General features: G+C 43.9%; 1 protein-coding gene across 8 annotated transcripts in view; it reads left to right on the top strand.

Annotated features, from left to right (window-relative positions):
* Nucleotides 1-6,559: 6,559 nt before the first annotated feature.
* Nucleotides 6,560-19,241, top strand: part of AUTS2 (activator of transcription and developmental regulator AUTS2) — a 1,215,681-nt gene continuing 1,202,999 nt past the window's right edge. For all 8 annotated transcript variants that reach the window (XM_059881699.1, XM_024985248.2, XM_059881698.1 and 5 more), the window contains exon 1: nucleotides 6,560-8,043. In XM_059881699.1, the coding sequence (XP_059737682.1) occupies nucleotides 7,735-8,043 (309 nt within the window). In that variant the 5' untranslated portion in view covers nucleotides 6,560-7,734. The remainder of the gene's footprint in view (nucleotides 8,044-19,241) is intronic.

Raw genomic sequence — 19,241 nt, 5'->3', positions numbered from 1 at the left:
ATATTGCTGAAGCCTGGCTTGGAGAATTTTGAGCATTACTTTACTAGAGTGTGAGATGAGTTCAATTGTGCAGTAGTTTGAGCATTCTTTGGTGTTGCCTTTCTTTGGGATTGGAATGAAAACTGACCTTTTCCAGTCCTCTGCCCACTGCTGAGTTTTCCAAATTTGCTGGCATATTGAGTGCAGCACTTTCACAGCATCATCTTTAAGGATTTGGAATAGCTCGACTGGAATTCTATCACCTCCACTAGCTTTGTTTGTAGTGATGCTTTCTAAGGCCCACTTGACTTCACATTCCAGGATGTCTGGCTCTAGGCCAGTGATCACACCATCATGATCATCTGGGTCATGAAGATCTTTTTTGTACAGTTCTTCTGTGTATTCTTGCCATCTCTTCTTAATAGCTTCTGCTTCTGTTAGGTCCATACCATTTCTGTCCTTTATCAAGCCCATCTTTGCATGAAATGGTCCTTTGGTATCTCTGATTTTCTTGAAGAGATCTCTAGTCTTTCCCATTCTGTTGTTTTCCTCTATTTCTTTCAAATCCCTTATGATTATACAGTGGAAGTGAGAAATAGATTTAAGGGCCTAGATCTGATAGATAGAGTGCCTGATGAGCTATGGAATGAGGTTCATGACATTGTACAGGAGACGGGGATCAAGACCATCCCCACAGTTGGGGCATAGACTTGGATTACTGTGATATTGAATGGTTTGCCTTGGAAATGAACAGAGATCATTCTGTCATTTTTGAGATTGCATCCAAGTACTGCATTTTGGACTCTTTTGTTGACCACGATGGCTACTCCATTTCTTCTGAGGGATTCCTGCCCGCAGTAGTAGATATAATGGTCATCTGAGTTAAATTCACCCATTCCAGTCCATTTCAGTTCTCTGATTCCTAGAATGTTGACATTCACTCTTGCCATCTCTTGATTGACCACTTCCAATTTGCCTTGATTCATGGACCTGACATTCCAGGTTCCTATGCAATATTGCTCTTTACAGCATCGGACCTTGCTTCTATCACCAGTCACATCCACAGCTGGGTATTCTTTTTGCTTTGGCTCCATCCCTTCATTCTTTCTGGAGTTATGTCTCCACTGATTTCCAGTAGCATATTGGGCACCTACTGACCTGGGGAGTTTCACTTTCAGTATCCTATCATTTTGCCTTTTCATACTGTTCATGGGGTTCTCAAGGCAAGAATACTGAAGTGGTTGGCCATTCCCTTCTCCAGAGGACCACATTCTGTCAGATCTCTCCACCATGACCCGCCCATCTTGGGTTGCCCCACGGGCATGGCTTAGTTTCATTGAGTTAGACAAGGCTGTGGTCCTAGTGTGATTAGACTGACTAGTTTTCTGTGAGTATGGTTTCAGTGTGTTTGCCCTCTGATGCCCTCTTGCAACACCTACCATTTTACTTGGGTTTCTCTTACCTTGGGCTCTTCAAATAAAAATAAAATCATGAACCATCACAAGTCATCTACCAAATCCAATTGAGAAACTCATCTGAAAGGTCATTATAATCAGTAGTAAATACAGAGATCTCCCATTGGTAGCATTAAAGAGTCATTTAAATTTTTTCTTATGATTATCCATCAATTTCACCACCTGACCATGTCAGTGACTCTTCAAGTAGAAAGGATTGCCCTAAGAAGGGATGGGAAGATTAATTGGTTTTGTGAAAATCTAAAGCTTGTTAAATTTGCCAGAACTACCTTTCATGTGACCATCATGTGGTCACCAGCAGGTATCTTTCATTGGGTTCATGTGGCAGAGTCTCAAGATTATGGGTTGAGCAACGTGTAAGTCATCAGGGGCCACCTGCAGAGACGATGAAAGTTTATTATATAATATTACGAAAGCAGCACAACATATAGCAAATTGAACTACATGTTTTCTCCCCCCACTTTTTTTGCACATTAAAACTGCAGTTTGAAAAACAACTTCCAGCACAGAAAAGAATTAAAACAGCAGGTGATAATTAGGGCAAAGTTACAACAATGTTACTGCTGATGGGCTATCTGTCAGTTAATGCAAGCTATCACTTCTCCCTAGGAATAGTTATTATTAAAAACGACTTATGAGTGTTAAAGAGGGACATTAAATGTGTTAGTCTCCTTATTTGCTCATTTGGAAATGGTGTAGTTAGGTCCATTAACCAGCCTAGTTCTACCTTGGTCTCGGGGCAGACACACACACAAAGTATGCAACTGAAAGTTATTAACGACCAAAACATAAACCTTAGTGCCTTGAGTTAAAAATCAATTTTCCTAATAAATTAAACTCAAACATTATATACCAGTATGTAATATCAAGAAGAATGTATTAATAATTGCCATGTTGGCAGAGTACAAAGTGCAAGACTTAGAAGGATATAAAAATTAGTAATTTAGAAAATCTGATACCAAAAAAAATAGCTACTGCTGCGTTGGGGGCTCAGAGTATAGTTCAGTTGTTGAGCTATAATGGTATTCTCTGACTAGCCAAGGTTGAATGTTCAAGATGTAGTTTGAGTATTAATCATTGATTCAAATAAAAGATTGCACAACTGGAGAGGCTCTCCTGGGTTAAGTAGTTTATTCCTGAACTCAGATGTAAGTTTTTTCCTTTGTGTATTCCAGAAGTACTTGAATGTCTTCCCTGCTAAACAAGCAACCTCTTTTGGAATTATTTTTTTTAGCTTTACTCTTCATCAACTACATTCTTTTAGCTAAGAATTCACCGAAGCTTTTGCTGATACGACTTACCAGCTAATTCAAGCTGCCCATTTCAAGTTTAAGCTTTATCGTTTGTTGTGCCTAATAAGAAATCTGATAATATGCTATGCTTTATTTTGGTTCACTTGCAGTATTCTCTCATATAGTCATACTGAGTGGCGTTGTGTGAATAAACCATAGCTTATTTATCCATATTACTGTTGATGAGCATTTGGGTAGTGAAGTACTCATATGTACACAAACAATATCCCCACATAGGATTAATTTTTTTTTTTTTTTGCTGTCTAAGGGTAATATACATAGAAAGACGTGTAATTTGATGAAGTTTTACACACTGAGCACACATGTGCAACCAACACCAAGCCCAGGAAACAGAACATGACCAATTTATGGCCCCTCTCAGTCATTAGCTCTCTTCAAGGGTAACCACTAGCTTAACTTCCAATAGCACAAATGAGTTTTGCTTGTTTTTGTAGAAAACAAACTCTTGTACGTCTCACTTTTTTATTTAGCATCATATTTATGAGATTCATATATATTACTGCATTTAGAAGCAAATTGTTCATTCTTAGTGATGTATAGTGTTCCATTATATATCACTATTTATCTACTTTACTGTCAATGAACACTCTGGTTGTTTTCCACTTTGAGGGTTATGATAAATAATGTTGCTCTGAGCTGTTTAATAGATATCTTTTGGTATATATTTGATATTGGTTTATGCCTAGGAAATGAATTTCTGGGCCAAAGCATCTTCATGTGTTTAACTTTAGTAGACACAGTCTTTGATCTTTTGAGGAATCATTCTGAGGAAGGCATTTCAGTATAACCATTATGAGAACAACTTTTGGAGTCACTCAGACCAAATTTAGCTTATAAAAGAGTCATACCACTTTGTGCTTAAACTTCTTAAGCTTCAGCTTACTTATCTGTGTAATAGGTATAATAAAATCTTTCTCAAAATATGAGACTTAAGTGAGATATTTATTTTAATGCAAGTTAGCACAACGACTGGCACATAGTAAGTGCTTAGGTTATTATATGGTGGTTATTAATCATTAGCTTTTACAACATAGACAATATGGAGAATCTGAAACAAATATGGGCAATATAATCCACAGTTTTAATTCTCTGATGGAAGAAAATTGAGACTCTGACCCAAAAGGCATTACCAATTCCAGGGAGCATTACACTTGGACCCTGAAAAAAAATCATTTAAACATTATCCCAAAATGCATTTGCAAATTACTCTTGCCAGAGGCAAGGTTCTTGGATGCAGTGCATTAACATCCATTTTTTCCCCCACCAGACTTTACTCTTTAAAGATAAGACTGCCAAGGGCTACTCTGGAAAGTCACTAGTATTATACTTTTTATTATATTTGCCAATTTCACACTTTCCTCAGCCCAACCCCCAAAGTTGTTGAAAAGCGACTGTAAGGACATTAGCTCCTAGTTTTCTTTGAAACTTACCAGTATTTATGTTCCACATTCTTAAAAATACTAAAAATAAGCCCAGATTCTTGTTTTAAAAGACAGAGACCTTGCCCCCTGCCCCCCTTTTTTCTTTTCTTTTCTAGGAATGTGCTTGATAACATCAGGGTGGATTTCAGCAGCTGCTGTGACAATGCCTGAGAGTTACCACAGAAGTTTCACTGTGTACCGAGGTACTGTTTTAGTTAATGGCTTTAGGGGCAGCAGATTCAGTTATCTTAGGTAATTTTGGAAGGTGGCACCCTGTTCCTGATAAATTGCATCAGATCCCATTTATCAGTTACTAGTTTCGAGAAATTAAGCAGTCAGTCTCCTTTTGATAAGGCCAGAGGTAGACCTGAAAGGGGACTTTCTGAACATTTAATTGAACCTCTTTTGACTTACAAAACTAGTCATTTAACAGTCTTGCCTAAAGTCAAATGGTTTGTTTCCGGCACAGACATCAAGCTAGAATCTTATTCCCGGTTTAGTGTTTGCTTCTCTTTGCTCTTGCTTCTTGGTGGCCACCATCCCCTAATCCTGTCCTGTCCCACCCTCTACCTCAATTTCATAAAAGTCCATACCTGGGGACTTTTGAACAAGTTGTGGGGACTGAACAAGTTGTGCCTTAAGGAAATGACCATTGTCATTTGAATTAAATTGTTTTAAGTGCAAGATGAGTGAGGTTTTTCTGCTAGAACATTAAGATCCAAGAAGGAAGACCTTGTCTATTTTCTGCACCACTGTATTCTCAGCACCTGTGCCTGGTACATAACAGACCCTGATCAGTGTTAAATGAAGAAATGAATGAATAAATCTTGCGTACGTCAGGTTGCCATGTCCTTTGTCTTTTCCACCTCCTTCCAGTTGTACTAATAAAAAAGTGCATATTTAGAGTCTAAAGAGGAGAAATCATGAACAAAGCGTCCGGTACGGTGCCTGATTCATTGAGGGCAATTAAAAAACATCGGGTCATTTTCCTTTTCTTCCTTCCCAAGTGTAGGGTACTGGGGGTATGGGGTGACATGCCATGGTGTTTATATGCCTGGACATAAAGTGACGTGGGTAACTAACAGGCTGGGGAGAAAGGACTGTCGACGTCTTTCTGATCCGTATCAGAAATTCCAGTGCCCCGAAAAATGTACAGCTATATTACCTAGAAAGGCTAGTCGCATTTGTTGATTGATTCTGGGCTGCAGTCAACTCTTAATACAAGTTTTTTATAAACATTAGCTACTTTGCGGCAGGATGAAGCACAGTGACAGGAAAAGCAGGGACCCCTCTCCCTTCTCCACAAATAAAGGAACTCCTCTGTGGCAGGGGCTGCGTTTTGCGTGTCTAACGGGTCCTCGGTCAGGGGCGGTCCCCACCCCTCCAGCCCCGCCTCCGCGCCCTCGGAGGCGGCAGTCGAGGTTCAAGTTCGGTCCCTGGACGCTCGCTCCCCGCTCCGCGCGTCTCTAGGCTCCCCCCGCCCCCCAACCCCGCAGGCTAGGAGGGCTCAGAGGTCATTCGGGTGCTGGGTCACTCGGCCACTCGCTGTGCTACCACGTGGGAACAAAGTTTCCAACTCTGCGGTGGGGCCTCCCACCCAGTGCCCCCCAGCGGAGCAGAGGTCCGCACTTCGGCACCCGCTCGCTTTTTTATCGCTTGCAGTTGCAACCCCCCATCTGGGGGACTCCTTCCGCCACCCCCCCGTAACCCCTCTCTGAAATCCCTCCTTCCCTCGCTGCTCAAGTCGCCCTAGGAAAACACCCTAGGGGCCTCTGCAGAAGGCGGCCCCAGCGCCTCCCGCGGGCCTGGGGTAGGGGGTCCAAGGACAAGTGTCCCGAGGAGCGCGCGGGGGGCGCGGAGCTGGGCGCGCGGGGTAGACTGGTGACAGCGGCCCGCACGGCGTCCCCAGCGCGACTGGCGGGAACATTCCGCGGCTCCCACACCCTCGCGCGCCAACTCTGGCGGGTCGCAGTAAACCCCGAGCTAACTGACCCCTCCACGCCCCCAAGCCGCCCTCACGCCCCGCTCCCGGCTCGCCTCCGCCCCCAGTGCGCAGGCCCGGCCGCCCCAGCGCGCATGCCCTGGGCTCGCGAGCGCGGCCAGCCCCCAGCCTTGTGCTTTCTACACACTCTACAACTGGGGAGGGGGCGGGGGCGGAGGGAGCCCGGCCGGCCACGTGATCCAGCCGGCCGGGGCCGCGGGGGCGGGAGCGCGCGCCGAGCGAGGCGCGGGGAGGGCGGTGCGCGTGCGCGCGGCGCGCGCGGGCGGGCGCCGGGCTGGGCTGAGGCGGGCGGCGGCGGCGGCGGCGCGGCAGTGGGCCGGCCGCGGAGGGGGAGGAGCGGGAGCTGAGCGAGGCGGGCGGGCGGAGGATGGGGCCGTGCCCGGGCTCCCGCTGCAGCCGCCCGCGGACACGCCGTGCACCCTCCGGATCGGGGCTCTCGCAGCGGCATCTGTGGCAGCGTTAGCGGCGGCGGCGAGAGCGGCGTTCCCGGCGCTTCCTGGCCGCGCTTCTCCCTTCAGGCTGGGCGAAGAGAAGAGGCAGCGGCGGCGGCGGCACACCGGCGTCTCTCCCGCTGGAGATTTCTTTCTGCTTTCCTCGTCGACTGACTGACTGGCCCCCTCCCTTTTTTTGAGGAAGGGTGACCTCTTCTTTGGGACTGGAAAAAATATTTTTTTGAGGTGGGGGGAGGTGGGTGGCAGCGTCAGGGGCTGTTTCTTCTCTTCTTTCATCTCCCTTTCCTTCCCCCTCCGAGCCCGAAAAGCAAACCCCACAACTGCTCCAGCATCCTCCTTCCCTTCCTCCACCGCTTCCAGTTTCGCCCTCTCCCCTCCTAATTATTTCATTATTATGCTCCCCTCTCTGGGGGGTCTCGTCCCTCTCAGGTCCCTCGGAAGCCTTGGCCTCCCCTGGATGCATTTCTTAAAAATTTTGGAGCCAGGGAGTGAGTTTTCTCTGAGGCGTGTGTGAGAGGCGGCGGGGGTGTTTTCCTGCGCGAGGGGCGGGTGAAGTTCATTGCCCCCACTTTTCCCGCGACCTTTTTCGGGCCGGATTTGGAGTCGCGGGGGGCGGGCAGGCGTTTTCGGGGGGCGGGGGGCGCGGCGGAGAATGGCTGCGGGGAGGGCTCCCCGGAGCCTCCCAGTCTCTTGATCAAAGCATTCCGCTATTCTGATTTATTGCCTGCTTGGTGAGTTATTTTTTTTTTTTTCCCCTCTAAAGGAGACCTGTGTGTTCAGCCATTACTTTGCTCGGCGCTGCTCACAGGAATCTCCGACCCTCGGTGCTGTGGGCAGCCCCGCACTTGGGCTCCTCGCCTCTCGCCCTCGCTCCCGTCCCTCCTCCCTCTCTCCGCCCCTTCCCCCTTTTCTTTCTCCTCTCTTTCTTCCCCACTCTCCCTTCTTTCGGCCGCCGTCTCCCCCGCGCCCTCCTCGGGGCGGAGGGAAGCCGAGAAGGGGGAGGGAGGGGTTGGTGTCAATTTTTTTGTGCGGCCGCGGCCGGAGCCTGTGGCGGGCAGGCAGCGAGCGGGGAGACCCCGGCGCGGCAGAGCCATGGATGGCCCGACGCGGGGCCATGGACTCCGCAAAAAGCGGCGGTCGCGGTCACAGCGAGACCGGGAGAGGCGCTCCCGGGGCGGGCTGGGGGCCGGCGCGGCCGGCGGCGGCGGGGCCGGCCGGACCCGGGCGCCCTCGCTCGCCTCGTCGTCGGGCTCCGACAAGGAAGACAATGGGAAGCCCCCGTCCTCCGCCCCGTCCCGGCCCAGACCCCCGCGGAGGAAGCGGCGAGAGTCCACCTCGGCCGAAGAGGACATCATTGATGGATTTGCCATGACCAGCTTTGTCACTTTTGAAGCGCTGGAGGTAAGGGGGACCCCCCTCCCCCCCGGTTTCCCTTTATAGGCACGACCCCCTCCCTCCTCGGCTGTGCTCGGCTCTGCTGCCTCCCCCCGCCGCGCTCCGGTCGGTCTGGCTGTCTGTCTGTCTGTCTAGGCTGAGGTCTTATTGTTGGGGCGGGGGGGGGTAGCTGGGGGCGCGGGTAGACAGGCAGCAGGAGGGAATCGCCAAGCCGTGCCTGGTCTCCTGGTCTCCTCGTTCTCGCTCGCCTTCCCCTTGCGCCTCCTCCCCGCACCCCCTCCACAGCAGATGGGCAGAAAGAAAGGGGTTCAGGCATCACAACAATGCGCCCCCCTCCACGGAGAGCTCTGCCCTTATTGCTTCCTCCTCTCCCTCCCCAATCATGGCTTCTTGGCTGGTGGAAGTCTCTTTGCTGGGTTTGGGGCGCCTGTGGACGGTTCTCTGTGTGCTTTCTACAGAGCCATATGTCCCTGTGTGTGTGTGTCTGTGTAGTACAGACCTTTCCTGGGTGTCCTCGGGACCGGAGACTGACGGGGTTTTGTGGTTCTTTGCCCCCTTCCTCTACCCCTCTTTTTTTCTTTTCATTTCTTTTTTCTTTCTTTCCTTTTTTCTTTTCTTTTTTTGGTGAAGCTGGGGAAGGGGGCGTTTTCTCCTGGTTGGGAGAAAGGAGGGAGGAGAGGAGGGAGGAGAGGAAAGGATGGAATATCTTTCAGTATTCCGTTCGGGGCTCTATTACGGAAAGGGTTAATTGTGATATTATTTATACACATAACATGCACATGTGTGTGTATATGAACAATTCGGTTAAAAGACAGTAAAAGGTCCACCAGGGAGGACGGGTCGGAGGAAAGAATAAAATCCTAGCTGGTATCTGAAGGGCTTGTCACCCAATTGTCCCTCTCCTTTTCCTTTTTTTGTGTTTTCTTTTTCTTTCTGATTGGCTTTGTGTGTGTGTATATATCTATGTGTATCTTTCTTTATTCCTTGGGCACCTGCAGCGTTGATTTCCAAATGCACATTTTCCTGCCAGCTAAAGGGCTCCTGGGGGTGTTGGTGGGGAGGGGGGCAAGTAGAGGGAGATTGTCCGGGGGTCAGAGGGAAACTCTCTTCACCTGGACGGATCTGGTTTGGTACTGGCATGGGTCACTGGCATGTATAAATAACCCCCTTTTCTCCTCCCCCATCTTCCTCTCCCCACCCCCAACACACCACACACACAGGCGCTTGGAGATTCTGCAGAGTTGGTCCACCTTTCTTAAGCACAAAACCAAGATAGGAGTTGGTTTCTAGGGTTTCCTGCACCTGATGTGATGGTGTGAGGTTCCTGAAAGAAACTTTTCCCTTTCCCTTTGGTTATTGCTGTTATTATGGTATTGTTTGCAGTGCTCAAATGCAATCTTTGTTGATGACAGCTTAGATCTCACATGCAGTAACTGTGCAGGTTTAGATTGCTGTGTGTGTGTGTGTGTGTGTGTGTGTGTGTGTGTGTTTGGGTGTCAAGTTTAAACATTTTTTAAAAGGAAGCCTTCCTGTTAGGGTTATTCTTTTCTGTTTGAACTGCTTTTTGGTTGGGCTCCTGGTGGTTATGGTGGTGGATGGTGGCCAGTGGTTGGGGAGGAATGGAGAGTGGTGGTGTTGGTGGCCATAGATTTTGATATTAGTGATTGAATCAGTTATCCTCTGGTTCTAGAACTGGTACTTTATTGACTAAAATGGATCTTACATAGTTCTTTTGAGTGTTGAGGCTCACCACTTATTAGGATAATTCTAACTGTGGCTTCAACTTTGCCAATGTGGGGAGGGTACTGAACAGTGTGACTTCTTTCTCTCTGTCTCTCTCTCGCTTTAAAATAGGAATTGAAATGGTAGTATGTATTCTAGTATGTGAATTAGAAAGTGCTGCCTAAAATTTGATTGTTATCAGTGGTTGGTTTAGGACACTGTTTGTAAGAGCTGCTTACAAGTGGTTTTGCTGCCAGCATGGTTATCCTGGGCTCTGTGTGGCCCCTCACAGTAAGTAAGCAAGAGGGGCCTGCAGATTTCCACAAACCTTTTTGAAGGTCAAGTAAAGATAAATATAGCACATGCAGTTATTTTTGGTGGTTTTACTTTTAATAAATACTTGATGGGCTTGTGTATCTATCCATTTGGCTTTTGACAGAAAATTTGCCCATTCTAGTTTCTTTTGGGTGTAAAAAACTTCTAATTTTTAAAGAAGACCAAATTTGAAGTGTACCATTAATACTATTCCTTTTCTTGCTGTGATTATTTTTCTGCTGTTTTTCTAGATTCAAAACCCAGGTTACTTTGGTTAGCTGAATATTATAATACCTTCATATCTGAATATCATTTGCATATCTCTGGTTATACAGGTCTAACTTTTAAAAAAGTTTCTTTAAACTTTACAGAAAAATGTAAACATATCCAAAAATACAGTATAACAAACTCCAAGGTGCACAACCACCTAGGTTCAACAGTTGTCTTTCTAAGTGGTAATGACTCGGGGGGAAAAAAAAAAAAACGCACCCAAACTCATAGTATTATCACACCTAGGTGAATTAACAACAGGTCCCTAATATCAAATATCTTCACATGCATTTGTGTTTAGGAGTCCCAATTTTTGTAGGAAAGCTGCAAATATACTTTTCAGGTTAAAAAAATATATAGTGGGGAATAAAAATCATCATGTATATCTGGTTCTGTGGGACAGCATAGATCTCTTTGTGGCTTATCACATCTGTGTCCATGCTTCATAGTCAGGCATATGTGTGTGGTGATCATTAAAATCTCTGGTTTCCTGTTGTCCTCAGTTTGGAAGATTTACTGAATTATCACTAAGAAATGTGAGGGTTTGTTAGGAAACAGGCAGCTAAACTATGAACTTGGACAGGAATGTATAATACAAGAGTACTTGTAAATGTTAAGAATTATCATGTATGATAAGAATTATCCTAAATACATACTATGTTTTTGTGTCTAGAAATGAAAGCAGTTGTCACCACGGATCATTAGAGTTGCTGCTAGTATGATGTTGTGATAAGAAACCAGAAATATTGGCTTGCATAGCGAGGCTTTTAAACTTAGGCTTGATTCAGAGCAGTAGCTAGCAAACTGTGGAGTGTATACTTTTGGTGTTAATGGACACATCATTTGACTCCATGGTTTGGTTTCTGTCTTGAGTGGCTGATTTTGACTTCCCTTTAAAAAGAAAGAGGCTCCTAACTCATAGTGAAATGTCCTAATAAAATTGTTCCAGACTAATGGTTTTACTCATAATACTGGAGGAAAAATAAGAAATTTGTCTAATGAGAACCATAATTTTTATGTGGATTTATTTTTCACTCTTGTTGGATTCTTATTTAAAATGATGAAAGCTTTGGACAGAGTTTGAGAAGTCCCACACTTTATACAGTGAAACTGGCAGAGGTAGTTTCGTATTCTGCAGGGACACTTGTCTTGAGTAATTGTGCCCTGAAGTTCAAGTATGTGATTGTGAAGAGTCTTGTGATAGAAGATAAGAGGGTAAGTGAGGAGGCTAAAGTTGAACATGGTGTTCTTTTCATTATGCATTTGAGCAGCAGTATTATCATTTGGTATGGTACTATTTACTTGAATATTCTTTGAATGAGAGTGGCTATCCCCAGATATCAAGCCTCATTAAAAAGTGGTTTTCAGCAAACAAAGTATAAATGGGAATGTTGGGATCTAGTACTGCCAGTGTACCCTGATGTGCCAGATGATATTGCCTTTCTGTTATTTGCATTTTTTTTTCTGTGTAATCTTGATTAGGAAGCCATATGAACACTATGGCTGAAAACCTGCAAATCCATTTGTTTCCCCTTCACTTGGCTCTTGTGCCCTGGTTTCTTAGGGGAGCCTCCTTATATACAACTGACCAAGGGAAGCAGAGATGAAATGGAGGGATTAACAGACAGGAGGCCAGTTGGAGCTTTGCAGGCTTGTGAAAATGAAGGAAGACTCATTTCTGGTGGATGGAGGATCAAACCAAGACTTTCATGGGGTCTTCATTTCCTTTGTGTTTCAGGGCTTACCCACGCATTGATAGTGTAAGTAGGCTGTACAGAATTTGATGTACTTACAGCATATCAGGCTCTGATAACTTACTGTGGTCAAATCTCACTTATTCAGTTTAAAAAAATATTAATCATGTTTCTTGTATCATTCAGCAAATATTTATGGAGTGTGTGATATGTGCAAGGTTCTAGAAGTGGGGGAAGTCTATATATATATAATAATATGTTATATATATATATAGTATCTTTGAAGGAGTGTGCAGTTCAGTTGGTAAATTAAGTCTAGCACTTACAGTTTTGAAACAGGCACTCAAATGCCTTATTCCAACTAAGTGCAGTAAGCTTTCAGAGAAGGAATAGTGAGATAGGCTGAAGTATTTGAGCAGCTTCCTGGAGAATATATGGGTCCTCGTAGGTTGAAGTGATTTGCATAGAGAGAGAGAGAGTGGGGATTGGGGAGGGGATTCTGAGAAGAGGGGATGGTGAACAAGACATAGAAACAAAATGAGTGACTAGGGTTTGAGGGGCTGTAGAAATGAGAACAAAATGGTGTAAGTAAAGAGTGGTTGTGTAGCCACCTCCCAGGCCAGGCTGTCCTAACTAGTTGAGTGATATTGGGAAGCTACTCTCTAAGGGAATCCTTTTCTTTTTGCACAAGTTGAGAGGTTTAAAGTAGTTTTAAAGCAAAGATACCCAAGCTAGAGGGAAACATAGTTCTCCAGGTGTTCGTAGGTTGTGTCCAGACCAAGAAATGCAATTCTTCGCTCAGTTAATTTTGGAACTTGATGGGCCAGACAGAATTAAATGGGTAACTTGTTCTGCAAGGATTAGAAATCTTTTGTAATGTGTATGTAAGTTTTGAATGATAGAGAAAGAGATGTAATGTGACTTACTTCCTAATATTTGACCGAACTTTCATTCTTGTCATTGTAGTTCATAATCCAGTATGGGAATTGCTGGAAAAGATCTCAAAGGTCCCTTCCAGATCTTGGAACTTGATAATCTCTGAGTATGTTGGCTGATGATAGACAACTTGAAAACCAGGCACAAAAGTTTGAAATCAGGGTGGAAGCTGCTGCTTGAGTGGGAATGGCAAGGGGAGTGTGAGATTTAAATAATGAGAGATGTAAATAATGATGATTAGTCCATTTCTCCTCCTTCCTTTTCCTGCCCCGTGTCAGCCCTTTCATTGATTGTTAGCAACCCCACCATGAAGTGAATATTGGTGAGTGGTTTTCATTAATGGTCCTTTCAGTGTGATAGTAGCCCAGTTCTAATGCTACCAAGCTACCTTCCAGCCAGAGGGAGTTTTTATCCTGTCTTGGTTCCTTCTGGTTTCTTCTGTTGCTGCTTTTTAGCAAGCTGGGAAAGAAGGCTGGATGAGAAAGGAGGTTGACACTGATGTTAAAATAAAGGTTTTAAATTATCTGCCTTTCGCTTGCTTATGTATGAAGTGTTCGTTCAAGAAAGGTCAGAACCCTTCGTCTGCTGTGGAACTGTGTTTTTGTTGCGTTTTTCGCTTCCTATCTTGGCAAGTTTGGGATGGTGCTATGGAGTAAATGGGTCAGTTCCAGCATTTCACTTTGGGCAGTTTGCATAGCGTTAGGATCTGAGGCGTTCCTAAGTGGTAAGAAAGTTTATAGAAGGAAAAAGGACTGTGAATAACATGCTTGGTTATGAAGTCAAGTATTTTACTATACTTAACTGAATTTCAGTATTTCACTGTACAAGGCAGAGCATCACTTCAGGAGTATTTATGTGAGATGAGGTAGAATATTGCGATATGGTGATTCCATGCACTTTGTGTTAGCTGTTGAGATGAATTGCTTTATATCTTTTTTGGAAGTAGACAGGGTATACATGAATCAGTAAATTTAAAAACTGAATCACAGAGTCAGTGATTAGCCTTTGATCCTTTCTGAGAGTGTTTTCCTCTAGCTTTCACCATTGAAAAAGGGTTAAAAAAAGAACATTCAATATGATTCTAGGAGATTCAAGGAGCATTGAGGTGATAAAAAGATTCTAAGATCCTATACAACATTTCTATTTGCTGTCAAAAATAAATGACAATTATGTAGTGTGAGAGAATGCTAGGATTAAAGTCCCCAAGCTTAAAAAAACATATAGTTGAGAGCAGCTACTAAAGAATAATGTAGGTTCCACTTGCTAAATTTGAAAGCCTTTGGACATAAGGTCTGCTGTACTTTTTGATATGGAATGAGCAAATGAGAGAGAGAGAGAGAGAGAGAGAGAGAGAGAGTGTGTGTGTGTGTGTGTGTGTGGAGGGCGGATGGTGGGTTAGTGTTTTTACATTTTATTTTACCCCTATGCTGTAATACACTAATATACTAAATGTAGTCTAACTTTGTAAAAGTGCCTCATGCTATTTTTTCTCTCTAGAAACAACACTTTTTTCAGGGTCAGGATTAAAACCAGTATTTTGTTGATACAGGGAAAAGGTAATGGAATAGCAGCTATTCATTTGAGAAAGTTGTGGGGGAAAAGTCAGATTTAAAAACTCTCAAATAATTGAAGTTTGGAAGACCAGGATGGGAATTAATCAAAACTAATTTAGGGACATTTAGCTGGGTCAGAACAAGTTTTTCTTACACAGTGTGTACCTGTTCCATGAATAGATGAATGCAGATTTTTCTTTCCTAGAAGTGGGGCATAGAATTAAAGGCTGTTGAGACCCTGAATTTGTGTTCCTTCTTCTAGGTTTAAACTGTGTTCTTCCTTAATTTTTCTAATAAGCCTTCGGGGTAGGGGGTATGCAGGCAGTACCTTTCTGTCTAAGGTCACAGAAAATAGGTTCCTCTTGATGCTGTTAGTAACTGAGGAGGGGAGGGGTGGCTTTCACTTCGTCTGGGTTCCTTTGCTTGCTTAGGAAGAGACTATGATGGCTCAGGGGGTAAAGAATCTGCTTGTAATATGGAGATACAGGAGACGCAGGTTTGATTCCTGGGTTGGGAAGATCCCCTGGAGGAGGAAAATAGCAACCCACTCCAGTATTCTTGCCTGAAAAGTTCCATGGACAGAGAGTTGGTGGGCTATAGTCCATGGGGTTGCAAAGAGTTGGACTGAGCTAAGCACAGGCAAGCACAGGCAAGCACAGGCTTCTGTGTGCCAGGCCTTTCCAGTCTCGGTTCCATATTTTGCAAGGGGAGTTGTAGCCTGAAATTGTTGGTATGGCTGCTGTCTTTATAGGTTTTTATTTCACCTACTAAAGGGAAGGGAAGTCGCTCAGTCGTGTCCGACTCTTTGCGACCCCATGGACTGTAGCCCACCAGGCTCCTCCATCCATGGGATTCTCCAGGCAAGAGTACTGGAGTGGGTTTCCATTTCCTTCTCCATTTCACCTCCTAGTGCACGTGTCAGTCTCATCTTAGGGTCCAGTAGGTTCCCCACCACCCATTGCCTGCCTGCCTCCTTCCCACTCTCCCTTGCAACTTCCCTCCTTTCTTTCTTCTCTTCCTTTACTGAGGCCGAATCATCAAAATTATGAATGCAAGTTAATAAAAGGCAATGGATTTATGAAGTTCTGAATGAAATGTAGACACTTTAAATTCCAAACCTTCATTATTTGAACATTGACAGTCTGAGGGACTCTGAGGTTAGTACTGTGAGGGTAAATTTCTCAGTTTTCAGATTTCTGAACTGTTATCAGCTCATCATTCTAATTTCTCGTTCATTTCTGAACTCTGGTTAGAGTGTGCCTGAGTAAATACCACAAATGACCAAGTACATGCAACGTTTTGTCATTTTGATTTGCCACCATACCTTGTAGTGCCGTATCTCTGGATCCAGGAAAACCCAAGTGCAGTAAAATGGAGTCACAAGAGGAGAAGGAAAAAGCCCACAGTTTGTAAGTAAAGTAAAAATGGCTAATGCAGGTTGGGATTCACTTTTGGCAGAAAGCCTTCAAATTGCAGACAGATACTGTGTGGTTGTTGTTAACTGAAGCATTTTGAAATGACCTGGATTACATACGGAAACACAGCCTGTGAAAACAGATTATATGGATGAAATCTGATACTTTCACACTGGTTCTGGGACAGGGTTTATGTCAATGCCAGGGTCAAGTGGTGATGGTTCCTGAGGGATGTCAGGATATTGTTTTCCTTGTCTCCACACCTACCCTCGTCTGTAGCACAACCCACCAAGTTCATTCTGAATTTATGCAAAGTTTCTCATGGCAGTGATATTTTAGAGCTTGTAAAGAGGATTTAAGAGAGTCTGGTATTGCAGTGATTTCTTGATAGTTATACTGAAACAGACTTGTTGTTTGCTAGGTTCTCTGTTCATCTGTGCTTTCTAGCTAAATGTTACTGGCAATTTAGTGAATAGTTTTCCATAGTTAGAAACTAAGAGAAGGGGGAAAAAAAAACCAAACCCTCAGGAGATAAAGATGTAGATGGAACAATAGTTGAGCATTAGGTTATCACTTATTTTCCAGCCACATACTAGAAATTGCAGTGTTCCACCCACTCTCCCTATACATGTTCAGTGGGCAAAAATAACGAAGGTCCTGAATTGTGCTATTCTAAGAAATGATTTTATATAGTTCCAAGTGACCATATACTTTCTCTGGGGCCAAAGGGGAAGCAGGCATTTAGTATCTTGCATTGCTGCGTGTTCCAAGTTTGCTCCTGCCGCATTTGTTAGGCCGATCAGTTTATTTGGGAAAATTACAGTTTTGAGACTAATGCCCAGAGCTACAGTCCTCAGGGGGGTGTTGTCCTAAAGTTAGGACCTCAAGTTTTTCAGAGCAGCCTTTTGATCCATTTCACTTCAGCTATTGTTGACTGATGTGCTTTCTAAGCCAGAGCAGCATTAGAGGCACAGAACTTGTCTTTAGAAATGCTGTAGTTCTACCTCTCGTTTTGCAAATGAAAACACAGCCCAGAGGGGTTAATTGTCCTGCTTAAGATCACACTGGGAGTTAGAGGCTCTCACTGGTATCCAGTGAAGCTAGAGGACTGTCTGCTTTTCTTTAGTCAATTGGAAGGCTGAAAAAAAAATACCACAAATGAGGGTGATCACCCATGGTTGTAAAGATTCCCAATTTTTCTAAGAAATGTTCTGATTATTGCTCAGTATCAGGAAACTTTTAAAAGCATTCTGGTTTCCTCCAGTGCACGGTTGGCCTTTCTCTGCAGGTCCATTATTAGTCTTTTTTAACACTCTTCCCTCCCCTCCATAATGAGGATGTAAAAGAAAAAACAAATATTAGGGTGATGATATGAGAGTTTCTCATCCTTGAATATCCAACAGATAAAATAATTATTTGGATGTAAGATGATCTTAATGTCGGCCCACTGAAAATTTTAATGTAATTTTTTGAGGGTAGAATATTTTCTTCAGCCTGGTGATTCAGAGACTCAGAGCAACTTACCAGCGTTGGTAGCAGAACATTTTTGAAACAAGTGAACTTTGGAGTATGGTTGAATTGAAGACTCAGTCAAACTTTTCTTCTGAAGAAGAAAGACTCAAAATATTAAATCCACGTGACGTGTTGGCTAAGGCATCTTGCCTGTTTATTGCTGAACCAGAAAATGTATAACAACTGTTTGTCATGTGTATATATTTATAGCCATTCATATAATGAAAAGAAGTTTTCATGAGATTGTAATAACATATCAAGATGGATGTAATTAAAACAGAAGCAGATTGACACCCTGAATTAAATGCAAACCGTAAACCAGGATACCTGAGCATTGGTGCCTTAAGTATTTGCTGCAGGGGGCAGTCAGCCAAATACGCAAATAAAAAGACATTGATGAATTTCCCTGGGTGTGTGTGTTGTGGTTGCAGAGAACTCAACTATTTTATTAATCTTTTATCAAGCATTGTTTAGATTGCAGCAGCAATGGAATGTATTAATTTGGCAGACCAAATAGCTTAGGACCAGAAAGTAGGAAATAATAAGGGGAAGACATGATTGATATACTGTCCTATAAATAACACATGCGACTGACAAAGGGGCTGAGTAATCTTTAGATCTGTGCTTGATGTCACTAATGGAGTTGTTAAACCAGGATGTTTGAGTTGAACTTCAATCAGAGAGGCTGCCTTCCATTTAAAATGCAGGTCTATCTCTAGTTACACCCTGGACGGATATGTTGACAAAATTGGTGTAGGTTGAATTTTTTGAGGTTGGGTGAATGCGCTGGGGAATCTTACTGTGAAAAATATGATTAAAAAAGAAAATCAAGTATGATTCTCCTCTCTGCAGAGAAGTTTGGATTTTGGTAGAGTCAGTCTCTTTAGATGGGCATTGCTTTTCCTGAGACACTTTTCTGCATGTGCTCCGTGTACTCCTAGAAGAAAGTAACTGTGAGATTTGCGTTCTCTGTACAGGTTTCACACCTTACTTGGTCAGGGCTTCCAGGAGTAATTGGAGGTGATTTGAATAAACCCGCATCATTCAGATTTCAGAGGTTGGTTTTCAAATGCATGCTAAAGAGAGCTTGCAGCTATGAATACGGAGTATGATTTCCATATCTGTTCCATTGGGGAGTCCAGGCATGTCATAACCACTTCAGAGTCATGATTGTATGGAGACACCCCAGCTATAATTTTTCTATATGACAGTTCAGTTTTAAAATTGTAAAGATGCCAAGTGCAGGGCTGTATTGTTATTGGGGAAGTTGGTGACATCTGTTATATCTTGCTAACCAGGGGAGGAAAATGCTTTAATCAAAACATCTAATTATGCCCTCTCAACTGATGAAAGATCTTTTGCTAAATTTTTGGAATTGGCCTTAATGGAAGAAGCCGGCCTCTACAGGAACTGTGAAGTAAACGTACTCTTTTTATTTGAAAAATACATATCATTAACCATGGTGACATAAGGGTATTTTAATTTTATCAAATTGCTCTTTTGCTGTGTGTTGTAAAGAGGCATTTTCAGAAGTCGTCTAAGCCAGCATGAAGTTCTTGCTTTTGTCCTCCCTCTCACCCTCATAGCATATGAGGCCCCAGAAGGAGTTTGTGCTTCCAGATAGGAACCTGGGAAGCTAAGAGTTGGTTGAGAGCCACCTGGGGAGGGAGCAAATGATAATTACAGGTGAGAGGCTGGGGGATGATTCAGCCTATGTGCTGGGAGGTGCGATTTCACACCTGAGTGTTAAAACCTGCCGTGTTAGACAGTTGTTTTAAAATTAGTTT

Source organism: Bos taurus, chromosome 25 (genome assembly GCF_002263795.3).
Source record: "Bos taurus isolate L1 Dominette 01449 registration number 42190680 breed Hereford chromosome 25, ARS-UCD2.0, whole genome shotgun sequence".
In the NCBI taxonomy this organism is placed as follows: Eukaryota; Metazoa; Chordata; class Mammalia; order Artiodactyla; family Bovidae; genus Bos; species Bos taurus.
Note: the sequence above shows the minus strand (reverse complement) of the source record. Positions and strands in the feature narration are given on the sequence as shown.